At 35.4% G+C, this 25,328-nt stretch overlaps 2 protein-coding genes across 14 annotated transcripts in view; both read right to left on the reverse strand.

Annotated features, from left to right (window-relative positions):
- Positions 1-12,985, reverse strand: part of Su(tpl) (Suppressor of Triplolethal) — a 145,703-nt gene extending 132,718 nt beyond the window's left edge. The window contains exon 1 of the mRNA XM_072010202.1: positions 12,045-12,985. Within this exon, the coding sequence (XP_071866303.1) occupies positions 12,045-12,176 (132 nt within the window). The 5' untranslated portion in view covers positions 12,177-12,985. The remainder of the gene's footprint in view (positions 1-12,044) is intronic.
- A 2,118-nt stretch (positions 12,986-15,103) lies between these two features.
- Positions 15,104-25,328, reverse strand: part of Unc-13 (unc-13) — a 375,091-nt gene continuing 364,866 nt past the window's right edge. For all 13 annotated transcript variants that reach the window (XM_072009894.1, XM_072009885.1, XM_072009890.1 and 10 more), the window contains 2 exons: positions 24,958-25,120; positions 15,104-24,753 (listed from right to left, as the gene is read on the reverse strand). In XM_072009894.1, the coding sequence (XP_071865995.1) occupies positions 24,456-24,753; positions 24,958-25,120 (461 nt within the window). In that variant the 3' untranslated portion in view covers positions 15,104-24,455. The remainder of the gene's footprint in view (positions 24,754-24,957; positions 25,121-25,328) is intronic.

Below are 25,328 nucleotides of genomic sequence, written 5' to 3' on the forward strand. Positions count from 1 at the left end.
TTATTTAATGGACACAAATATTTCTACGCAAATTTTCTATTATTATCTTAGCGTTTGGTATTAAGAATCGTTCACAGATGGAACCGAAGTTATTTGTGATTCTACGATCAGCTTCTGAGAGTAATAATTTACCTCGCAAATCTAAATATAACTATCTTACGAAACAGAGGATATAAGATACTCATATGGAACAATCGAAAACTCTTTGGCAAACTAAAAATTAAACACGAGCCTTTCTACGAATATTTATAAAATACCTATACTTGGAATACAAAATTGGAATGTACGGTTACAAAGTAACACGGTAATTTCCAACCTACGTTTATTCACTTCTCATAAGATATATTATGTAGAATGTTTCCCAAGAAAATTGGGTCTATTAAATCCCGAAGCCTTCAGATACCTGCGGCGTCTTACCTTAAAATGCAACAAGAATAGCTACAGGAAAATTTCGTAATACGTCGTTCGCCTGACTTATCGTGTCTCCTAGAACAGTTTTTCTTTGAAGAGATTTTACCAGGAAGACGAAACACGTAGACAGGAAAAACACGTTTCGCCCAGATCTGAAAAATTCGTCTTCTAAACCATAGGAGCGGGAGTGAGAAATTTTACGTACAGAGAACAGGGCGATGCTTGTATCTGAACGAATAGAAGGATTCTTTTGAGAGAGTGCAACTTTGCGACGGAGAAACAGTCTCGGAGAGAATAAAGAAGTCGCGGATCTTTTTCAGCGCGAGCACGAGCTTTACAACTGCATTCCACGCCGTGGCACTTGCACCTTTTTTACTGCGCTTTTACGCGGCGACTACGCGGAATTTATAGACACAAAGACCGCGAACGATACAATGCAACGATGCTTCGACGTGCGTAAATAGTATATACGAGCCGGTCCACGCATTCCACGGATTATTTCGCGTGGCCTGCGTATACCGACCGTATTACGCTTCGCGCGGACATTCATCAAATTTATCGATGCGCATTTTTCCGATTCCTGGCCATGTTTGTCCGCGGTGACTCGCAGTTTGTGCGCTCGATCGAAGCGAAACGATCGAGATCGATGAAGAAATTTGGAAATTGGCGATACAAAGATTGGGATGAAAAGATGCACGTTTACAAAGATGTTTTCCCAGTTAGAGTTTGTTCGCCATTAAAATAGAGAATTTAGTTTGTTTTATATCTTCCAGTTCTTTAGACGTGATTTTTCACTGATTTAAAACATTTCGAAGTTTCCGTGATCGAAACGAACGGAAACATATCTTGTGTTGTCTTTGCTCTGACGTATATCGCTTACGATATTACAAGAAGATAATTTAAACTTGTATAAAATTTGTTTACGAAGAAATTAATTTTACCTTGTTTTATTTGCTTTGACAAAGTTTCTTCGAGAATGTTTTCAAACGATACGAGTAGCTTCAGATTTTCACTCTCGAAAATGATGTAGGATTTTAGGTCTTCTAACATAATTCTATAAGAAACCTATTAGAAAAATGTTGGAATGTTTAGGAATTTTTACGATCGAAGCTGTTTGGACGAGGTATTTAAAGAAATATCACTATCCAGAATATCTGAAGATTGACGCAAGCAAAGAAATTTATTTTCGACATATTTTTTACTTAAGCCGCAAGAGATAGGTAAGTCAATGTGCAATGTTTTTCCGAGTATGTTCGACGAGGAAACAGGGAAAACGCATCGAACCGTAAACGGCTCGATAGAAATTGATGTTCCTCGGTTTTCACGCGTGACTTGCACACAAAATAAAAATCATCGCGTTGAAAGAATGTATAAACAAAGGTATTCATCTATCGTGTACGTTCTATGAATAAATCTTCCAAATTGGCACCGTTGAATTCTTGCGGATGCCATCGGGTTTCTTACTGTCCGTATGGTCAACGGATTTTATAGAAATTTTCCAGGTCGGGTATAACTTTTGCGATATTCGTTCGAACGATATTCTGCAAATATGTAATAATTTAAAATCTTAAAACCGCGTATATGAAAACTGATAAACTAAAAACAAGTAAACTGGTATACGAGACACATAAAAATTTCTAATAATTAAATATCGAAGAATCTTTGAAAAAAAATACCAAAGTATATCCCAGTTCGCTACAAATTTTTCGAGAAAAATATCCATAAAAATTGTTCTCAATCTATTTATCCACGAGTCCATTACCCGTTCAAAAACCAAATAATTTTTTCAAACGCGACAAATTCGTGACTAACAACGAAATTGATTCGAATACAAGATAGATTCAAAGTATCAACTAACTTCAAAAAGATAAAAAGAAAAAAGAATCGAAAATTGTTACTGATAAAGATAATCCGAATCTGATGAAATTAATCTGATGATCGAAGACAGTAATTTATCTGGACAACAAATAACCAATTTAAAAATCATTTCCACGGCAATTCAGTTACAATGTCTTCCGCAAATACCCATTGTTCAAGACACATTTATTGTTGTTCTACTCGTGTACGAATCGATCCCTGTGAATTTACGCGTACCCAGTGAGAATACCCTGAACAGAACGGTTCGATGGAACACAAATCGTCGCATGAATACCATTCCCGCGGTAGCGAAACTCGATTTCTCCGGCTCTCATCGAAATTCGTGGACGGTGAAAACGCTACCGGCTATTGGTCATGGTGGTTTCGTTGAGGATACAATTCGTCGGGCACAGCACACGAATCTATTCCAACTCGAATGATTATCGCGAATAATAAGAGCCGATCGATCTGCAGTTATCGGGCTCCTCTTATCTTTTCGACGAAAAGATACAAATATCTTTTGGAATTAATGAATTTACGCCTCTTCGCGATACCAAATACAGTTAATTTAATTCTAAATCGCCACATCGTTTTTATTTCAAACGTTGCTCTAACGCGAAAAAAAAACAAAATATCGTTTTTATTAATTATTAAAATTAAGATATTGTACTTGTTAATGCGACAACTTTGAATATTCGAAAAAGCATAGCATTAGAAGTTATAAATAATTGACAGAGTGCATAAATGAATAAATATGTGTAATCGTGAATTGATAGTTAGTAGTCGTTTGTAACTTTGATCTTTGTCAATCGTTGAAAACATGTACTTTTTATTTTTCACAACATCATCCGAGCCTCTCATTTGGCGAGTGGCGTAAGCTCAATTCAGTGGCGTAGTAACGTTCAGTGGCGTAAGATTTAATTCACTTGTCAACCAAGTGGCTCATTTTATCGTATATTAGCGTTAGTAGAAATTTTACGTATAAGCGAAATTCATATGGTAGAGTGAAGGAAATCTCGAATAAATTATATTCTATCTCTGTTTTAACACCACACGTACATCGAACGTCTGTACACATTTATTGGGTTGGCACCTAAGCGATTGCGTCTGTTAGTTGCCAACCCAACAGAAAACCACATTACGTCATCTTCAACCTGTTATTCCATTTTATTTATGCTAATGTCCTGTAAAGTATCATTACACGAAACCATATATTTTCTTATCTTTTCCTTGCTTTGCTTCATTCTACGTAAACAAACTATCTTTAACGCGTTACTTTGATCGATCCAAGTCTGAAAGTAAAGTAGAAAGTTGGTACATGTAGAGTACGGAGTATCTTCGTTCGACTTTCATTCATATTTTTTGGCGATTCAAAGCAAGTTGACCAAAATCGTTCGAGAAATAAGAAAGAAAGGTCGGACAAGGTACGTGAAATTGAATAAAATGAAGATCGACAGATGGAAAAGAAAGATACCGTGATCCCTAAGAAAGAGACTGGCCCTTATTTCTATGTGAATCTCGTCGAATGCACGAAACCGGCAGGTGGAAGCCATGCTTCGTTTCCAAAGTAGGTATCGTTTTAGGCGATTCAGGTCGAACAAACGAACTTGACGAGCAACTTCACTTTCTATCGTTATTCGATACAATTTAAGCGCTCGACTCACCTTTTAGCTACTCGTAACGGTATCTTGATACCAATTTATTCAGTGAGAATTTCCAACGAGGATAGATAGCTTTCGGTAAATTGGAATAGCTCGACAGGTTGGGAACTATATTATGAAAATATTTGTTTCTATCTTTCACTATGATATAGGATGATATTTGAAGATATTTTTTTTTTTTATTTTGATTTATTACACTGTAAATGTAGTTACAACTTTCGAATTTTTGTTTATGTATTTAATTGATTTTGTAGCATTAAATTTGGTTTAGAAACTTTTCCTATTTATATACTCGCTATTATATAATTGTCCGAATTATAAAAAATAATTTCTCTATTTCTGACAAATTTGCTAATAAAACTCGAAGAAAATGCAACGATATTTTTGTTCGATAAAATCGAACATTCAAGAAATGAAAATGTGGAAACTTTTAAATCTCTACAGCTTCTCTGTTTAATAAGAATGATGTAACTGTAGATGTAATATATGATACAGATATCCGCTTACTTTCATCCTTTTATCTTTTTATGCACTCGCCTCGACATGGTACAATAATAGAGCACTACACACGTCCTTTCAAGGTTAATAACAACAATCGCATAATCAGATTATCGACGATACATCGTACTTTAAAACCCGTAACACTCTAATGCTCCTAGAATTTTACATGAAATCTTTCACTCTACCGCTTCCAACTAAAATTACAAATTTGCTAAAACGAACCGAGAAATTTATTCGATCCTAAATCACGAATATTTATAAAATTCATCACATTCTGCAGAGTTTTATCATTATCTTACGTCCAGTTAATAATCTAACGTATTATTTCTGAATAATTTAATATCATTTGTAACCGATGAAAGCTATGGCAATGCGAAAAAGTTGCAAATTACAATTGACTGTTTTTTTTGAAAATTCTTGCATATCTTTCAAAAATTCTGAACAATCTCTGTCAAGTTCTCTTCGCCCATCTACACAGATTTCTAAACTTTTACAAATCGTCGACGAGTCAACGTCAATACCAAGCAAACGCCATTTGAATCGCAAAGAGCGACTTAATATCGCTCGATCTGCATCGATTTTGTTTAATTGCGTAACGACAACACGTAACGATGATTCCTCGCGTGTACTTCGCGATTGAATAAATTTGCATGGCGTGTCATGAACTCTCCAAGCGTCTCGTTTCCTTTTCCGAATCTCCGACTATTCGCTATCGACGATCGGTCGTTTTAGACGACCGACGATCTGCACGCGCGTTCTCGTCGACACACGCTCCAAATTAACAATCGCGTTACCGATCAAAATCGATTTCTGCAAACAATCGGCGAACTAACGTTCAGTAGGAGGTTCGATTCGTCTCATTTGCGATGCAGAGTAAATAAAAAGCATTGATCCCCTAAATCCATTGGCGGTTTCCACGTTAATACGAACATGATACGATAATTCGTTGGGTTACGTGCAATATCCTAGTGAGCGAAAGTGAGATTTATTTTATATACTTTTATACTTTTTTTATTTTTATTATACATTTTTTATTACTTTTATATTTATGAAAATTCATCGTAGGAGGACATTGTACATACATATTTGACATTCTTCTAAGTACAAATATATGTACATTCAGATTGAACGCTTGTTTTTCACCGAGGATACGTGTATACCTACAGGACGAATCGCTCAATTCTATTATTTTAACCTTTTCTTTGTGAGAAAGTCAGTCAAGTGGTTGTTGAAGCTATGACTATGCAAAGCGCTACTGATATGTATAACAAATACGTATAACGAATACGAATGATAAAATTATGGTAAAATATTGCATACGTACGTATGATACGTATTAACAAACAAAAAAAAAGAAAAAAAAAAGAAAAAAAAAGAAAAAAAAGAAAGAAGAAAAGACAAGTATGTACGTGTGGTACGTTCATTAAACATAATATAACGATTTAATTTAGATAACAATCATAATCAACGATAGTATCTGAGTGCATTTTATATCGTATTAGAATGACGAATATAAAATTATTAAGAAACGGGGATTCCAAATCTATTAATTATTGAGATATTCTTTGAAGGCTTAAAATATCGACTAATAGCGCAAGTATAAATGAGATGCCGAACGAGTGTGAATAATATGCGTTACGAGCGTGGTTGATGATTTGCGAAAAATTTCATTCATTAAATGCCTTTCTCTTATCTCGGTAGTTATTAGCATCCGAACTCGTCCACGTTAATAGCGTTCTTTACTCTACGATATTCTATTTACCTGCAAAATTAATTTCATTGACAAAACGTATGTCCTAGCGTTGTATGTCTTATTTTATCGAACCTTAATTTTCATACTCAATTTTGATCTTGACGATTACCTTTTATCAATTCTACTATCCGGTAGCTTCCCGGGTACGTTATGGTGAAATAAATCTGGTTATTTCTAAATTCAATCGGTTAATATCGATATGGAGGAGAAGCATTTAACGATATGTACTGGTTTAAGGCTACTTAAATCGAGTATCGACTTCGAGGAATCTGACTATACATATTGAAACACGCAATGCATTCGTAATGACGATAGACGAATGAGAATCTTCTACAACAACACCCTTCGAGTTTTATTAAAACAGACGTGTTACGTGTTAGAGTGCATTGCTTCCTTTCTAATCGCGCTATGAATGTATAAACGCATAATACAGTTCAATCGTACATACATGTATCTACATATGTATGAAACATTATGTATGTAAAACCATATAGGAAATCCCCTTAAGAAAAATCTGTACCAATATGAATCGATTAACTTAACGCGTTCTAGATGAATTATAACAAGTTATTTCTATTCGTACGCTACTTACAAGTCAAAGCTGATAAAAATAGCAGCTTTTTTTTTTAGAAAATAATCATTCTAACTGGTAATTCAAATAGGAAGATCCCTAACGAGAATATAAATTCTTTCTAAGAATATACAAATAACATTCATCGAGTCTAACTCAATCGTACGTATTAGCAAAATTTACGAAAAGAAGATCGACCGAAAAATCTAAAAACTGATTCCCTCGAGATTCACATTATCCACTCTTATCCTACGCGATCCATCAAACCTAAATAGGAAAAAAAGAAAAAAGCAAAGAAAGGGTGGGGGGGGGAAGGAAAAAAGCAGAAAATCTACAAGTTTCACCAACGATTTTAATACAAAGAAACTAACGAGAAAAAGAGGATCAAAAGATCGGTTCGTTGGAAGACACTTTCAAGGCTCTCGACCGTTGACATTATTTCTTGAAATATGTACTCCTCCTGAGATTCATCTTGGCCGCTCACTTTCACTTGCGGCAATTTGCCGCGGATCGCGAGTCGAACTCTAGATTCACCGATTCCATGGTATTCCGTAGCGTGTGACCGTGCGTAAGTAAGCGGACACGTGCTCCTTCTCCTTTACGCAGTAACGACACTGAGACGCGCGTAATTACATTCATGTCCGGGTCGCGTTCCGTGCATGCGCCACGGCGTCGTTAAACTTCGCGCTTCGACCGCGGATAGTGTTACCTAATCGCGGGTCTGATAAGCGTGGCCTCGTCGAACGATCAACATGACGAGGACAATTCCAGGCGAAAGGGGAAAGTTGAAGGAACAAGCTTCGGTACCATTCGACAGAGAAATCGACGTATCGAAAGGAGAGAATTAAAGAGAAAAGTGTTCCCTTTTTTTTTTTTTTTTGTACCGACGAATTTATTAATGCTAGAGGAAGGATAATTGTTGTAGAGGAAGGTTATTCGTCGGAGAAGAGTGACATGTTTGTATATGTTTATTGCATGTTAACAGCAGAGTAAACGCAGTCGTTAATGTGTTTTTAAATATACTATACATAAATAATTATAATGAAGATCGATGAAAGTAGAATAGCTAACTGTATGCGTATGATCAAGTTTAGATATAAATAAAAATTAATATTGACATATTATTAATACGTAGCCACAAAGACAATAAAAGGAGATTTGATATTCGTAATTTTTATAGATATATAAATATGTATATAATGATATGTATATTATATACTAAACGTCAGCTCGATTACAAATTTTCTAAACCATCCTTTTCTTCCAATGCTTTACATAGATTCCTCTTCATATATTTCCCTCTAGGTTCCTCTACAAATATTTCCCTCCTTGCAGAATTAATTTTCCTCAAACGCTAGAAACTAGAAGCATCTAATTATTTGGACCAACCAGTAGCCTTACTTTGTATTAATGCGAGGTTGTAAGAAAACGATTGGCCGGTGAATAGGCTCGGCAACCGGTTAATGCCAGGGACCATTTCACGACACCTTGATTCGAATCACGCTCAGAGGCAATACTTATTCTTGGTTTGTAAAATTTCCAGCCGTCGGCGCGGCCTGTTCCCCCGGATCGTTATTCAAGTTTCGAGGAACAGCTGTGCTACTCAAAGAGGGCCCCACGCCTCTTTTCTTATGGGGTTATGTGCCACGTACCAGAACCGAACCGGCCTCTGGGAGAGTTTAGCCCGGAAGGCCTGTGAATCTTACGTCGCTTTTTAAAGAACCCTGACACATACATTCTCCTTTAACCCATACTCCTTTTTCCTAGTCCAGAAGCATCAGCTCAACAAAATAGCTTGAGACTACAATAAGAGAGTGCTATTTTTATAACGCCAGCTTTAAGCGTGAAATCTGAGCAATCGAATAATTTTGAAACTTAATTACGATCCAGCAATTTTCTCTAAATAATAACAGAGGCAATTTTTAGAAAACAGCGAATCGATATTTTTGCCTTAGTCGAAGAGGAAACTGAAATTTCTAAAGATTTCCAACGTATCTTCTTGTATACCGAGGTTTACCTTAATAACGAAGGAATTTTTGACGAAGCAACGAATTAGAAATTTAATGTCCATCGAAAATGAGATGAGATTTTAGAAAAGAAATACAAATTTGGCGTTTGTGAAACTTACTTAATTGCGTTGAAATATCGAATACTCTCAGCAATGTAAATCCGTTACTTTGCTTTCACCATTCAAATTTAACTCCATGTTTTAACATTTTCGATAATAATCCCAACTCAGGCATAATTCCTCCAACTTTCAAATAAAGCTATCATTTAAACTAACGAGCGAATCTAACTACGAAGAATCTAGCTTAAAATCTGATTTATTCGATTAATTTATCCAATAATCCGTAAGAAATTTATCCAACTGTATAAAAGAAGGTTGATTAACGTTGCTGACGGAGTCCCTATTTTCAACGTCAGTGTCGTTTGTCATTAGCGCACAAAGTCTCCGTTCTGTTACCTACCATCTATAACACCGTTCTCTTACCGTCTTGCTCTAGCCGTTTCCATTTTCCCTACTCGATAGCGTGTCCTCAACCATAAGTGTGGGAGACTTGGCCGCAGTATTATGCAACTACGCCCGAATCAGGCAGATTCGAACACGTGCCACGTTTCTGCGTCCCATCGCGCCTTTCTCTATTCGATCGAACGACTCGTCTCCTTGGTCATTTCGTTCGAGACCGTTCCATTTTCCACCAACCGAAACCATATGGAACAATAATTCACCAATTATGTAATATCAGTAAATGGAAACAGTTAGAAATTGTAGATCATAGATTTTTCTTTTACAGATAAAAGATCTCTGCGATCCTATATGAGAATTTTTAGTTTTTCGTCGAAATCGGTTACAAAAAAAAAAAAGAATTACAGAAACACCTAATTAAGCGTTGAAAAAAAAAAAAAAGAAAGAAACACCTCACAGTTTCCAATTGATTAAAAGTAAACAAAGTTAAGCAATATTAAGAATGTAAATGTCATTCAGCCGATGTAAGATGGCAATTTGTTTATAAAAAAGAAAAAGATAATAATAATAAAATTCAACAGGTGAACAATGCAACTTTGTCGAAATCGCTCCAATTCGCTATAAATTCGCGGAATCGATGGAACAAATTAAAATAAAATACGTTATTACTGGCGCTGCAATCAATTATCCAAATCTCGAAATATTACGCTGAAATTACATCAATGAATATCGAAAAGCAAATATTTATCCGCGCGAAAGGACACGCTATGAGTAAATTTATGGCAGCCAACGAGCATAATATAATCGTTTCCTGATGTGGAACGAATAAACGCTTTACAGCATTCCGATCGCAATTTCGCGGATTCTTCGTGCACACTATTACTGCTTATAGGCCTTCAGGTCGTTTGCACCTACGAAGTAAAATTTCATCTTAAATATAAAATCGAATTAATTATTAATTATTTCTGTCTTAACAGATCATTTTAATTTCTTTTCTTCGAAAAGATGATCTAATTACGCGGTGTTCGTTGCGAACGAAAATACAAGAAATGAAATTAATAAAATAATATTTTGTATTCCAATTATATGCAGAGTTAATCAAAATGTACACAATTATTTTGATTTATAATCTGTAGAAAAATTAAAAAATGAAAATATTCAACTTATAAAGGAAACACAGCATATGAATCTCAAACGAGTGACGTACTCGATTCGCGAAGAAAATGTTGGATAATATATAGTTACACGCGTTAACATCACGAAACGTCGTAGTTTTCCTAGTCGGAGATAAAGAAAACACGAAAATAATCTACTATTCGACCAACGCATCGGCGATAAATCGTCGAACTCATAAACGACAAGGGTAACATATGGAAAGAGAAGATTCGTATTCTAGTTTAACAGCTTGAAAGATTTGTCGTGCAATTGACGTGAATTAGATTTTGAAGCGCAAAATTACTCCTGAAATTGCGTTAATCGAGTCGAATCTCGAACAAGTTTAAAAAAACGCGCGATCGAAAGCTACGAGGAACCTGTGGCAAACTGTGAATCATGCAAAACTCGCATGCAGACATTTTCACGTCATCATCTTTTATTTCGCCCGTTTGATCCAATTTTTGCTTTACACGTCTATGTATATATTAATAATACGTGTGTGTCAAAGCGTTACATGCATATTGCAACGCAATCTGCTTTAGCATCGATGTATTTTGACGAAAGGCATACGCCCCTTCGACGACTTTACTTTCGAATCTCGTCCAAGAGGTTGGAACACTTATGTCAGGTGGTGCAAGAATCGTCCAAGTTGTGACGATATTTTTTGTAATCGTAGCGACATGCTCGCGTCTCGTTTCTCTATTCTCTATTTTCTTGTTTCTATACACTAAACAATTGCCACGAAACAGATAAATATGGATGCAATGCCTTAACAAGAACACAGATGGTGATCAAACATAACCTCTACGAAAGCACGAAATACCATCGATTAGCGAAGCGAAAGATATTCTAAGATATTGGTTACGATAATATCGGGCTGAGATAAAGAAAATCGAAAGAAAAATGTACTATACGTTTCGCATTACTGTAAATGGAAGAGATGATTCATCGATTTTCACGTTTTGCAATGGCAAAAAAGTAACGCTATTATTTTAATGAATTCTTAAATCAAAATTAAAATATGCAAGCGGACAAAACATTCGTTTTAATAAACTTAGCCGCAATCTGGAAATGAATCTAGCAAGTGAACTGCCTTGTCAGTTCTCTTATTACGTAATGTCGTTGTCAAACCATACGGATATAGAGTAACGATGTAGTCGAACAAATTAACACGACGAAAAGAACACTCGTAATCGTTTTAAATTGAATCGCGTTCGATTTTTCTGTCAATCGCATACGGAAGGGCTAAGAGGGAAGAAAAAACGTAGAGCAGTAAGCAGCTGCTAACGAGCCAACGTGGCCTGGGTTAACTCTCGATTCCAACATCTTTTTACTAGTGTTTTCACCGATGCTGTAATATGTTTCGAATAATAACGTTTTACGGTAATTTCTGCAAGCAAACATGACAATTTTTTGATCATGTAGTAACGAAATACCATACAAAATATGGCGAGTAAGTGACGATCGAGTGTCTCTTTCCTCGGCACGACATTACGACACATGTACGCACACATGACTGCTTCGTGACGCGTGCAGAGCCGCGTACGTACACACACATCTGCACGTATATACATACATATATACGCACACGAGCTCGCAATTCCTAGCCTGTACATAAGGAAAAGAGATGGCGAAGAATGGGACGAAATAAGAGTACGATTTACTTACCCGATTTCTGAGGAAGTCCTCGATGGCACGTTGCGCCGAGTCGGTGAGTTTCACGAAGATCAGGGACTTGTTTTCGTGAAAATTACTATGCGACGACAAACCATACTGGACACCTGCCGCCAGCGCCGCCATTTCTCTGTCTCTCAACAGTGGGTTCTCTCTCGCACACGTCCCCTTCGTAAAAGCGCACACAGCTGACGTCCTTGTTAGTTAAACGTAGCACTTTTTTTTTACCTTTACTTGTTACTCCGCGATACGAGAACGACGCATACAACGCGGTGAGAAAACACTTGCCGCAACGAGATAGATACTTTCACTCGGAACAAATCGGAGTAACGATGGAGAGAAACAGAAAGAAAGAAAAAAAAAAAAAAAGAGGAAAGTAGAGAGACACAAAGAGAGAGAGAAAGATATATACAACCCCCCCCCGAAATAGAGGATTCTTTTTGCACGTAGCTCTGGCACACACGCGTTTTTCCTTCGTTTTCTCGACGCGTATCTTTTTTCACGATCTCCACCTTTGCCACTTCTTTACGTGGTCCGTTTTCTTCGTCACGCTTCGAAAGTGGTAGCACCCGCGCGTAAACCACCCTCTCACACGTTCCTGGTCCTCGTTTTCTCTCAACCGTCACATATTAGCTCACCGATACGTCTCATTTCAGATTTTCTCGCGATTGGATACGTCGAGGAGAGAGCAGCGCCCGTCGTTTCGTTGTAAGAAACTACACAACTACACTTTCGAACGACCACCTGGTAGGTGGGGCTTACGGGAGAACCATCAACCAATCCCGATTTATACTCAGATAGCACACGACTGCGGAGCGTACCGTCCTCCTACAGTCACAGTCAACGATTGACTGACATTCTTCATCGTACCGCTTCATTCTTTGGATATTGGTGCTGCCATCTGCTTTCGATTTCGATAATTCCACATATACATATTAATTTTGTGAGAAGATAAAATAATTTGCGTACTTAAGCATTTATAAGTCTAATATATTTTATGTATATATATGCATCATAAATTGCTAAATTAAAAAATAATATAATCAGAAAGAAAGATATAGAATAAAAATATATGATGTCTTTTTCCTTTCTATATATTCAATGTATCATGTTACCGTATTTGCTCTGATTTGACAAATGTATTTGTAGGAACCATCTTGCCCAGTTATCTTTTTATCTATTTATTTGTTTATTTATTTATATATTTATATATTTAGTTATTGACGACAATAAAGATTTCTTTCAAATCAAACAATAAATTGTGAAATTTATTGAAAATGTTTTAAAAATCACTTATTTGGTTATCACGTACCTCGGTTAATGAAACATTATAGAATGTATTTAATTAAATACGCCTGTGTATTATTTTTAAAAACAAATCATTCTTTTGTGCGAAAATAAGCTATAAACTCGATAATAATTCAGCCAATTGAAAATATGGTATGTAAAATCAGAAAGGGACTTACGTAATTTGCTGGTATGGCAGCACTGTAGAGCAGTAGCCTTATCACTGTTAAATATTACGTGTTCTTAACCTAGTTATATAGAAAAGTTGAAGTATAAAATTTAAAAATGATTGAAAAGTTTACACCGCTAACTGTTATAGCGACGGTGTGGGTCGGCTGGATGATGTATACAACAACTTTCGATTATCGAAGATATCGCTTTAGTACAATGCCTTATTTGTATCCCCCTGATGAAACTTACGTTCGTAAAATAGAACTGGTAATGTATAAAAACATTTCTATCATCATAATATTTAATAGTTCATTACAACAAGTTGTACCGAAGTGTAGCTATCGTGAATTATGAGCTCAAAAGAATTTTGGTAAAAAAAGTTGTAATAAGCAAGAAAAGATATGAATTCTTTAAATTTATTATTAAAATCATCAAACATATCAATGTTATCTATGTCTTCAAAATGATTTATAAAATCTTCTTTAATTTCATTAAATTGTATAGTTACTACTTTATGTAATAATTTATTCAAATTTCAGTCCTTCATGAATCGAAGAGATTTGTATCTTTTATTTTAAGAAATGCACTTAATTTTTAAAGTCCTTAGTATGTGTTTGATTTCTTTGCAATTGTTGATGTAATTTCCCAAAATCACTGAATTTGTATTTTGTATTATTTGTATATGTTTTATTAAGTAATAATATATCACTATTTGAAAAAATTGGTACCTAATGTTAACTCAACAATGTAACTAGCAAGTCAAATAAAAGACTGATGAATTTTAATATTGAATTTCAACTATTTTAATCCATCAGCACTAATAAAGAGGTTTCTAAAAAGTAATATAAAATTGATGTGACAATAGGGAGATAATAAGCTCATAATTTGCTAACAATATATTGTCATTGATATTTGTAGTCAAATAGGTTTATATTTTATTTTCATTATTTTCATTAATCTTCTATGATTAAGAAGTACATTGCTTAGTACTGCTGTACCACAATATGAGATTGTAATACTAATAAGTATTATTATTCTTTGTAGGATAAGTTGGGTAAAGTGTACAAATTCAAAGAGCATCTAACCAAGAGCATGTACGAATAAGACACTGAAGCATAAAAATTTTTTATATCCTTGGTAAATAAATTTAGTATATATGTATATATCAAGAATTATAGCTGTTGTAGTTATAATAACATTCAATAAACTACAATATGAAAAATATATTTATTTGTAATTGATATATGTGGTATATTTTGGATAATGTAAGTTCGTGTAACATATTTGCAATGTGGTAAAGTTATTGTGACCTATGATTTTAAATTTTAATGTAAATTTTATATGTTACATTTTTATGCTTTGAGAACATATACATCAAATAACAAGAAAAGGTAAACGAAGAGGAATGAGGTATTAATTAAAAGAGAAATCAGGTATTTAGCAATTTATTTTTTTTTTATTCTTATACTTAATTGTTTGACTGAAACGTCTTTATACCAAGAAGTCTTGTTCTAAAATAAATTCAATGAAATATTATTTAGTAATATTAACGTTAAATTTAATAAAAGGAGGTATTCAAGTAAAATATTTTGAAATTGATTGATTTTGATGTTTTATTAGATTTTTGTGAATTACCTTCCCCTGAGACAGCCCATTCCTTTAAGAAAGCCATCCTTTTCCTATCTCTTAACATTTATCATCTTATATCGCATAATTTTTGTTCCACTGTCCATTTAAGAGCACCCATTGGATATGATAAATTTATGTGAATGAAAATTTAGACAAGCTGTGCAAATGGTTAATAGAATGAATAAACATAAAGTTAAATATTTTATATCCGAATATATCATTCGTTAATGTTATTAGATAATTGTATCAACATTGTTTGATTAAATTCTATTTTGTGGAGACACAATGATTGAATGTTACATAGTGGTTCCTCTCTTGAGAGATTAATTAAAGTATATTATGGTTGTTTACTTTGCATACAGAACAAATACCACGACAAGGAAAATTTTGCCTAAAAAAATTGCGCCTCCGCAATGTACAATAAATAACGGCGTCTTAGATACTAAGCTTTATTAACATTTACAAAAGAAAAGCAGGTATTCTATGAAGAGCTATTTCTTTCTTTTAATAGTATTTCTTTTCGGATAAAGTATAGTATCCGGATTGCAATATTTTTAATTTAAATGCGTCTTTTTGGGGATACTTTACGTCGCTAAAGCTGAAAATGAGAGTCATTTTTCACGGAAATAATGATTTTGAAAATTCGGACTCATGAACATTTGCCAGACAAAGGTCTTAACATAAATCCGCGTAAGATGATTTTATAAAGCGTAAAGAGGTAGGTTTACAAAACAACTGATGGCACAGCCATCAATGCCAATGCTCCGAATGCCAATTTTGCCGCTTACCGCGTACCGTTTTCTATATGAAAATAAAAAATAAGTTTATTTCTGTGGAAAGTAACCCTTATTTTCGATTTCAATGACCTCAAAAATCGCTAACAAGTGTCATTCTAATCGAATATTTTCCAGTTCGGATACTATACCGAGCCTTCGTTTCATATAATAAACAAGGAACTGTAAAACTCTATACAGAATATACATATGTCAAATGAAAATAGAAAATATGAAAGAATAACACGTGATGAGAAAGCATACATAGCATACATGTAAGCATAAGTATACATGTAACAGACAGAACAGAATAACAAGACCATTAATGTACCCAGAACATAAGAATTTTTAAGTTCAACGAACTGTGTATTTAGAAAATGCTTCATTTTGGTTGATGCTTCGCGTCCCAACAAGATCTATTTATATGTATGTATGTTTTGTAAGTGAATTTTGTGAAAATTACATAAAGACACGTAGTTATGTTAAAGTCATCGGATATTTGCTAATTTGCTGAAACACGAGGCAACATCAGATTGTGAATTTATAGCGTGACCGTGTACATATTATGTATGTACAAGTGTTATACTACATATACATATATACATAGGTTGACGCATATAAAATGTTGCAAGTCATTTGAAACTAGTGTGGATAACAGCAAAATTTTTCTAGATACTAAATGATTTAAGGTATATGATACGTACACTTGTATGATACGTTTTCTCTTTCTAAAATCATTAAATGCCAGAAATCAATTTGGCGCTATTCCTAGCAATTTCGATGTTAACAACTTGAAACATTTCATATGAATCATTTATATGTATATATAGATATATATGTATATATATGTGCAACTGTATATGCAATATATTTTGCGTTTATACGGTTATATTTTACATATGAGCATATTGTTAATGCAGAAATTATAAATTACAAAAAGATAGCCGAGACAATAAACGGACGCTTCGTATAACGTGAAGATCCATGTTGTAATATACAGTGATAACGATGATAATGATTGTGACAAAGAGAGATATGATGAAAACAATAGCAACAACGATTAGATGTATGAGCATTGTTTTCTTATTGATTTCGCTAACTATCAGACGAAAATCCAGAGGTCTCTAATAGAACTTACGAAATGATAATTATGGTTCTTACCTAATATTATCTAGTATCGAAAGTAGAAATTTTCAATGAAAATTATTATTATTATTACTATTACTAGAAGAGAGATCACTAAGGTCATTTCACAAACAAAGCATTTTATATGTATTTTACTCAGACACGCGTCAATTGTATTTGAACACTTCTGTACAATTGAACACTAACGTATAAAAGCAGCATCGATTGAAATAAATTAAACAAAATCAGATGTTATTAATTAAACACGAGTCCTCTAGATTGTCGATGGTCTGTATTCAGTAAATTTCGTACAGTAATTATGGTGATAAAACATCGAGTAACATCTTAAATTTTATCTAATAATTCGTGATAATGAAGTTACTTCGATTGTACCTTTCACGTAAAATACGACGATATGGAATGTGGCACAATGATTCAACGACGATAAAACTCTGGTCAACTTTTCTCGTTTGCCTTTTATTCGCACTCTTATACTCCATTTAACTATTTCAGTTGATCGACTGACATCACTGTAACAATCTTTTTCGTATTCACATTTAGTTCGCGTAATTATTGAATAGCATTGTCACTTAATAATTCTTTCTTCCGTTGGCTTATACTATATCACGTCATACACATTTCCTAATTTATCGATCGAATCTTGTTAACGTTTGCACACGTCGCCAAACAAAATTACCTCTTTCGTAAGATTTGTTTAAGGATGACTCATCATTATATACAAATGATTACAACCAATTTCCCACATATAATTTTATCCCTTATGTCGTTACGAACTAATCACGATGCACGTTATTTTGTAATTTGCACCAGAAAAATTTAAGAACTTTGATAATTGTTGGAAGTTTGAAAAAAGAAGCCATTACGTATTGAGCTATTTCTCTAAAATGCAGATGAAAAACATTATTAATGGTAAAAAATATTCATTTCCTTAATCTTCTTTTTCTTACAAGAACATGAAGTAAGGATGACAATAATGTATGTATGCGTGTGTGTATGTACGTCGATCAAATATGATGAAATCGGCGTGATTTCAAAATTGTTCGATGACGTATGTATACGCATGTCTGCAGAAGTACGGTAAGAAACGACGATGAATTTCATTAGAATTGGCGATAATAATTATCTCGGCTGGAATGATCAGATAATTAATAATAATGTTGAATAAATGGAACAAAAACGTGGACGAAAATCAATGGATGAAATAACAAGTTCGAAAAAATACCTGGCAATGCTGGCGTCGCGTGCGTCGATCGATCAAGAGAGATAAATTCTTCAAGAGTAGAATCGCAACGTAAAATCATGCACACACGTTCAGAGCTACTTAGATGAAAGAGGCTTCAATTATACAAACGGTACAAAGAATAATAAGCTCTTCATGCGAGTGAACGAACGAAAGATAAACGTTTATTAATAAAGATCTGGGTTTATACGTATTATTATTTTTTCTTGTGTTGAATGTGCGTGTTTGACTCTGATACAATTGCTTTTAGGTTCACCTATGTATACTCAGAGGCTGCGCAACGGTATGCCATAATTATAACTCTTTTTCCTCATCGTTCGCTTGGTTTTGCGTTAAAAATTTTGATAATAACAATGGTACACTCTTTGCGGGGATGATGAAAATGTACTCATTACTCGTTGAGATATAATACCTAATAATCACGCAGTCATCCGCACGTACGCACAGAATTACGTGTTCCGTACACATTATTGTTTTCTTTTTTCAAATGCGTCTTGTCGCATGATTACAAATTTATTCCTTAATATGCTTTACTTACGAAACACAAACATTCTGCCATTTTTTTTTAAATATATTCGTTAAGTACAATTATATACGCGTCGTACGATTTTTCAAGCATAGTATTGTCAACAATTGTGTATATATTTGTTCTTTTTTTCCTTTTCCCCTTTCGTTTGTTAAATGGTTTCTTCTGCTACACGTCCTCACGATACAGCAATCTGAAGTCTAGTTTTTCGAATGATTTCTTTTTTTTGGTTTTGCATCCATGGTCAGTTACTGAACGCAAAAGTTCGCGGTGACATCTCGCGCTCTCGTCGAACAAGAACTACGAACACTTGACCTTGTTCCATAATATACGCGTCTCAATCTTTTTTCTTCTGATTAGATGTTCTGTGAAAGGAATTAAGGGTCGATCCGTGCAACGAGACGTTTAATCACAGGAAGAAATATTGACGGGTTTTAGATCTTTTTCACGACTGTATAAATATAAATGTTTAAACGTTCGTAATATATTAAAATGATCTATGGGTATACGTTCTCATTATGTAAGGATAGTAATACATTCCGTTTCCCACTTTTTTCTTCAGTACTGGTTTTTTTTAACCCTTTAGGGACTGTTCCTTTTCATCATCTTTTTTCATCTTTTCTCTCATATTTATATATATATCTTTTTTTTTTTTTTTGAATTCAAAGTTATTCAAAGTAATGAAATTCATAGACTAAAATCTAGTTCTATTATTAAACACTCATCTCTAAACACTCACAGCATGCATCGCATTACATTATAATAATCTAATAACAATATGCATGTAAATGTTATAACACTAGAATGATATTAATGTTACAAATTATGTATTAGTACCGTAATTATATTCGATATCTTAAGAGAGTAGAATCCAAGATAAAGCACTTGAAAACTGAATTCAGCGCGCGAGTCCCAGCAGGGTTAAACTTTTATTCATTTCAGATCAGTTTGCCAGCGTCGCGTAAACCTTCGTATGTCAATGCTTCTCCTCGAACAGCGATACGAACATTATTTATCTTCTGCACAGTACTTTTTTGAGGTTAAACTATACCGAACAAAGAAAAAGAGTAAACGTCGTGACAACGATATTTCCTTGTTTTTTCCTATGATTGTGAACGGCATAAGAACAAACATGGCTCACATGTTACCGTTCCTGTGAATTCCAATGAAGATATCACTATCGAACGGCACCGTGTAAAATATCTAATTGTTGTCTCTCGCTCCCTCATTGATCGTCGAAATCGTTCTCTTACCTTTATCGTTCATTATCCAACGAATACTTTTGCGTTCCCTATTTTATTTCGTGTCGATATCATAGTGTTCTTGTTCTCGTTATGTTACCGATCGTTCACGTAGACATTGTGACAGATTGTCACAATCTCTATGTAATATCGCGACGATTGCCATGGTATCTTTCGTTATCACACATCAACGAGACTTTTCGGACGTTTAACGAGTATAGAGAATAGGAATCGAAATGTTTTTTAAAAGAGAAGAATACTGTTACTATTGGGATCGGTGTATTACGTGCATGGTGTGTGTAATTATGTATATATGTATGTATGTATGTTGTATTTTGTATATAAAGTACATGTACGCATGGTACGTGTATGTCTTATGCGTGTTGTATAGTAGTACAACAATAACTGGCCAGGATTTCGTTTCGTTAACTAGCTGTTAATATTTCCATTAGTTTTTGGAACTGACTTTGTGGACCTCCGATATTATATATATTTAAAATAAACAAATGTATCAAGTATATCTTACTTCAGTCATCACTTGGATTTAATCAAGAGAAAATCTTTCTAGAAATATACTTCCTTCGATAACTGGCCAGTTGAAATCCCAGTATGTGGCCAATTAGAGAAGCACTATTGTAGTGTGTCTTGTTTGAAATGCAGAGCATCTCGTGTGTTTGTTTCTGGGTGTAATACGTGTAAGTGCGGGTATAAGTGTAAATGTAATGCGTGTAAATGTAAATATATTTGTTTGTAAATGTAAACGAACATGTAAGTATGTGCAAGTGTACGTGTGTATATGTACTTTAAGGGGTAATTATCACAGAATACACGAGATATTTTTTTTTTCATTAAGCTTACGAGATATTAATCGAAGCGGAGAATAGGAGGAAAAAGTGGCGGTCAATTCCGTCCACGAAGCGTAATTGTCGACCGACACGGAAACTTCCCAGCGGAAAGAAACACACAGAAGGTTGTTCCCGTTTCGTCGACGGACTTGGCCTGGTTGCCGAATTTGCCAGCCCTTTTTCATTAATTAGTATGTAGTACTTAGGCAGCGGAGAAAATAGACACTTTTACAAATGAAGATGGTGGCGAGATCGCGGATCCGTGTTTTTCTCTTCCAATTCTACTTTCCCCTCCCCCCCTTACGTCTCTCTCTTCCTTTTTCAAACGTTGTTTTTTTCTATTTTCTATTCATCTATTTCACTCACGCCATGCTGTTTCATCGTCTGCATTCGATGCTCGTTTCCAAGCCCGAAATCGTTTCTCATCGCATTCGCTTTTGAACAGAGATACACCAGGATTGAAACAGCGCGAACGTTGTAAAAGAGACGAATCGCAACGCGTTTTGTGCATGAGGAGCATTTCGTCGAAGGTCGTTTAGATCGACACGGATACACAGATCCGGGCACATTTGAATCTATGCGCTCTAACCACGTCAACGAGTAACGTGCTAAACCTGTTCTTTTATGAAACAAAATATGTACGGTAAAATTATCACGTAAACTCTATTTTGTCCTACGATTTTTCGTAATGAGATTCAGAGGTGCATCGATTCATGAATGATAAACCATTATTTTTTCCTTTTTCTCTTTCAATCGTGAAACGTATTTGTATTCCTGATGTAAAGTTACGTGGTAAGAGGTAATTTTGGAAAGATATGCGCTTGTATGTATATGTATAACGTGTTAATAAACGGAATTCTATTCGAAGGTTCTGCGCCTGACCTGTGTCGCCTGTAGACGCATGCATCATCCGGATATGGTAAGCGCCTGGTGTAAATATGTAATTGTAAAGATAGCCGAATTTTCCTTTTTTTTTTTTTTCTCGGGTGGCTTTCTCTTCAGACGAATATTCCGCGCTCGCAGCTACATCAGCATTTATATACTATACACAATACGTAAGTATATCTAGACGTACTACGTAGTAGAAACTTTTCTTGTGGATATAATCATGTAATCTCTGGAATTGTATATCTGGTTTGACCTGCGAAGGTCAGAGAATGAAATTTATTTAGTTTTAAAGTCGCGTGCATCTTTTTTTTGTGTTATTAATAGTTTCCATCTTCTGCTTCTTTCTCCTGTTTCTTTTTTTTTTCTTTTGTTTCACAGTGACCGCTTTTTTTTTTTGCCTTTTTATTCCCATATGTAGGTTTCTCGGGAGATCCGATCGAAGCTTCGTGCAAGAACTGCGACATGTGTTCTTAAACAAGTGTTTCCAGAGTTTTCGAACGACATTAGATGCGAAACGAAGAACGTTAGGATGTCTTCCGCGGGGATCGTTTCCGTTTTGTAGCAGATTGAGGGACCGTTTAACGCGTCCGCCCTCGATTTTCTCGATTCTTCATTTTCTTTTTATTCTTCATATATAGTGGGGGAAGTCTTGCATCAGAGAATCGCGGGCTCAGATCTTCGTAACTTAACCAACTGTTCCCACGAGTGGACAATGTTTGATCTATATACAAGAGTAATATCGATGAGATATTTTTAAGCGAATAGACAAAGAAGTATCGATGTCCGTTATTTTCGAAGCTTGCGTTCCACCTCGTCGTTTACATATTTGGTTTTGCACGTTCACACAAAAAGCAATGATCGTCGAAAGGGGAAAGTGTCGAAGTTACATGATTATTTAAGTTACCATACATCTACCACGATATAAAGTTTAATTTCGAAAAAGTTAGGCTGTCGATTCGTAGAAATAGTAGTTTCTGGCTAGAACAGATCGAAAACCGGATTCTCTGTTTCACGATATTGTACGTAGAATGAAAATTGAAGGCGGACGAAAGGATCCTAACTCGTATGTTTCTTCCTCTTCTTGTTATTCTTTCTTTTTTTATTCTTTTCTTCTTCACTGGAACGGAATATCGGCTTCTTGTGTACGTGAACATCTTCATCGTATTAAACGTCGTATTAAAGGTCTTCGAAGCGAGACCCAAAAAGGATGATTCACGGAGAATGATCGAAGTCTTCGAGCGGACCTCGTAATACGTTCACCACCAATGATCAGACTCTTACGATCTCTTGTTAATTCTTACAATAAGAACGTACTTTACATTACAATGCCTATTTTATTACTAACGGCGCGTCCCGAGTAACGTCGTGACACGCCTATTGGTCGTACGCAATGCTACGTTAAACTGTTATTTAGAAAAACTTTTTTTCGTCAACAATGTGTTTCACATATCTACAAGTAAACTCGTCATTCCGAACAAACGGTCTAAAACGTCGTCTCTCACGAGTGTCTATATTTTATATGTAGTATTACATTTTCCTCATTGCAGCGCGATTCGTATTTTTTAGTTTTGAAAAAAGAATAAAAAAAAGAAAAAAAAAACACTCCCGATTCACGTTTTATATTTGCAACGTGCTAGCGATCACGGACCCCGATTCGATCGTTCTTCGTGCTCTTCTTCGTTTTCCTTTTCCTTTAGCTGCAGTCAAGCTGCTTCCGTTTCTTCTGGGAGTCCGTACACGTCGAGGTCTAACCGCGCTGGACGTATCATCTACGACTAATTCGACTCCTTCCCTCTCCTTACGTTACGAATATTTACCAAATATATTACGTACTGGCAGCACTGTTTTTTACGTGTCGCGTCTGTTCAGAACACTCTTCGATACCTGAGGTTTCGTATTTTCCATTTTTACGGCACTTACTTGAACGAAAAGTCTGTCCGTATATCTTCCCATATTCTTGACCAATCATCATCCTGTTATTCTATATTTCTATTGCTTTTCCGAAAAGGTAGGAGGAATCACCCTTCCCCTTTTCTACTCTCTTTGTCCGACTTCCACTAGCTGGATGAACGTTTCGATTCGGGGACTTTCAGCGTGTTTACTCGAAAACCTTCTTTCTTTTCCTTTCTTTTGGTTTTGTCTTCCTTTTTTTTTTTTTTTTTTTTATTCTCGGCTCATTCGGTTTATATAGGGGACGGGGCTAAAGCTCTGTGATTCGTAAAAAAGAGAGAAGAACACGCTCGACCGGAAGCTGACTGCGAAGGAAGCGAGAAGAATGATGTCGCACGACAAGGTCTCTCGTTCCCTCATTGATCGACGTTAGCGTTAGAACCGAAAAGGATTCGGCCGATCGTCCTTATCGGTGATTTTTCTCGCTTATGTGTTTGCTGCAATGTGTGTTTCTTATTTTTATTTTGTGTCTCACGCGTTCTCGATATCGCATGTGTCTCGCGGTGTTGCTCGTGTTTTTTCCTTTATTTATTTGCTGAATTATTTTGTTTTGTTTGCTTTTTAAAGACTTCATTCTCGACAACGACGGCCGAACGCTTCTATGGTTTCCCCTATGGACAACGCCCCTCTCCTTCTCTCCTTCGAGCTCTTTCCAAACTCGAAGGACGCATCGCTTCGCTGTCGTGGCTTAATGCTGTGACCCTGAGCCTCAGGTAGGGTTCGGTAACGGTGTCTCCTGTCTGATATCACTCTTCAATTTCACGAACTCTTTTGCGATCTCGTCGTTGTTCCTCTGTGAAAGAATCCTTAGGATTGTCCAGCCGGTCTCATCCATCTGGATTCGTTTACCAAGCGACAACCAGCAGGCGCACGAGCCTTCCTCCACGATGTCCTTGAGCTGCATTACTGCCACACCGACCAGCCTGTCCTCTCTCGCGAAGCAGTAGTCCTTCACGCAGATATGCAACTCGTAGAAATCGAGTTGCTGCTGCTCATTGCCGATCATGCTACGTACGTCGAAATAGATTCGTTAATATCGATCGAATGTGTGCGTATTGCGTGGAAAAGATCAGCGATCATAATTCTAAATTTGTTTCATATGTAAAGAGTATATGAAACGGTTATTAAAATTGTTAGTAAAGGCTTTGATGTTTTTTTGAATAAACGGAGGACAAGTAGGATCTACTAAAAAAATAGAGAGAGATACTCACAAGTCAAAGCTCTCGTTGAATTGCGGCGACCAATTATTGCTCTTTGATTTTGTCGATTGCTTCCTCTTCTTTCCAGTTAAATGCGGTCCGATCAAATTTACTTCAACGTACGGTCTGAACATTCCCGTAGCAAGCTGCCACTTCAAATCGTTCGCAGCGACAACTACAGAGTAAAATGTATTAAATATGACAATATTTCACGATGCTTATATATATGTTATATTCTACCTATATTATATATAAAATAATTATATTCGTATTAATTATTCGTAATATTATTAAAACGTATGAAAGAATAGTTGGCAGGCACCTAGCTGAAGATCTTTAACGTTATAATTAATAAACATATGATAGTCCAGACTTATCTTTTT

Source organism: Bombus fervidus, chromosome 1 (genome assembly GCF_041682495.2).
Source record: "Bombus fervidus isolate BK054 chromosome 1, iyBomFerv1, whole genome shotgun sequence".
Classification (NCBI taxonomy): domain Eukaryota; kingdom Metazoa; phylum Arthropoda; class Insecta; order Hymenoptera; family Apidae; genus Bombus; species Bombus fervidus.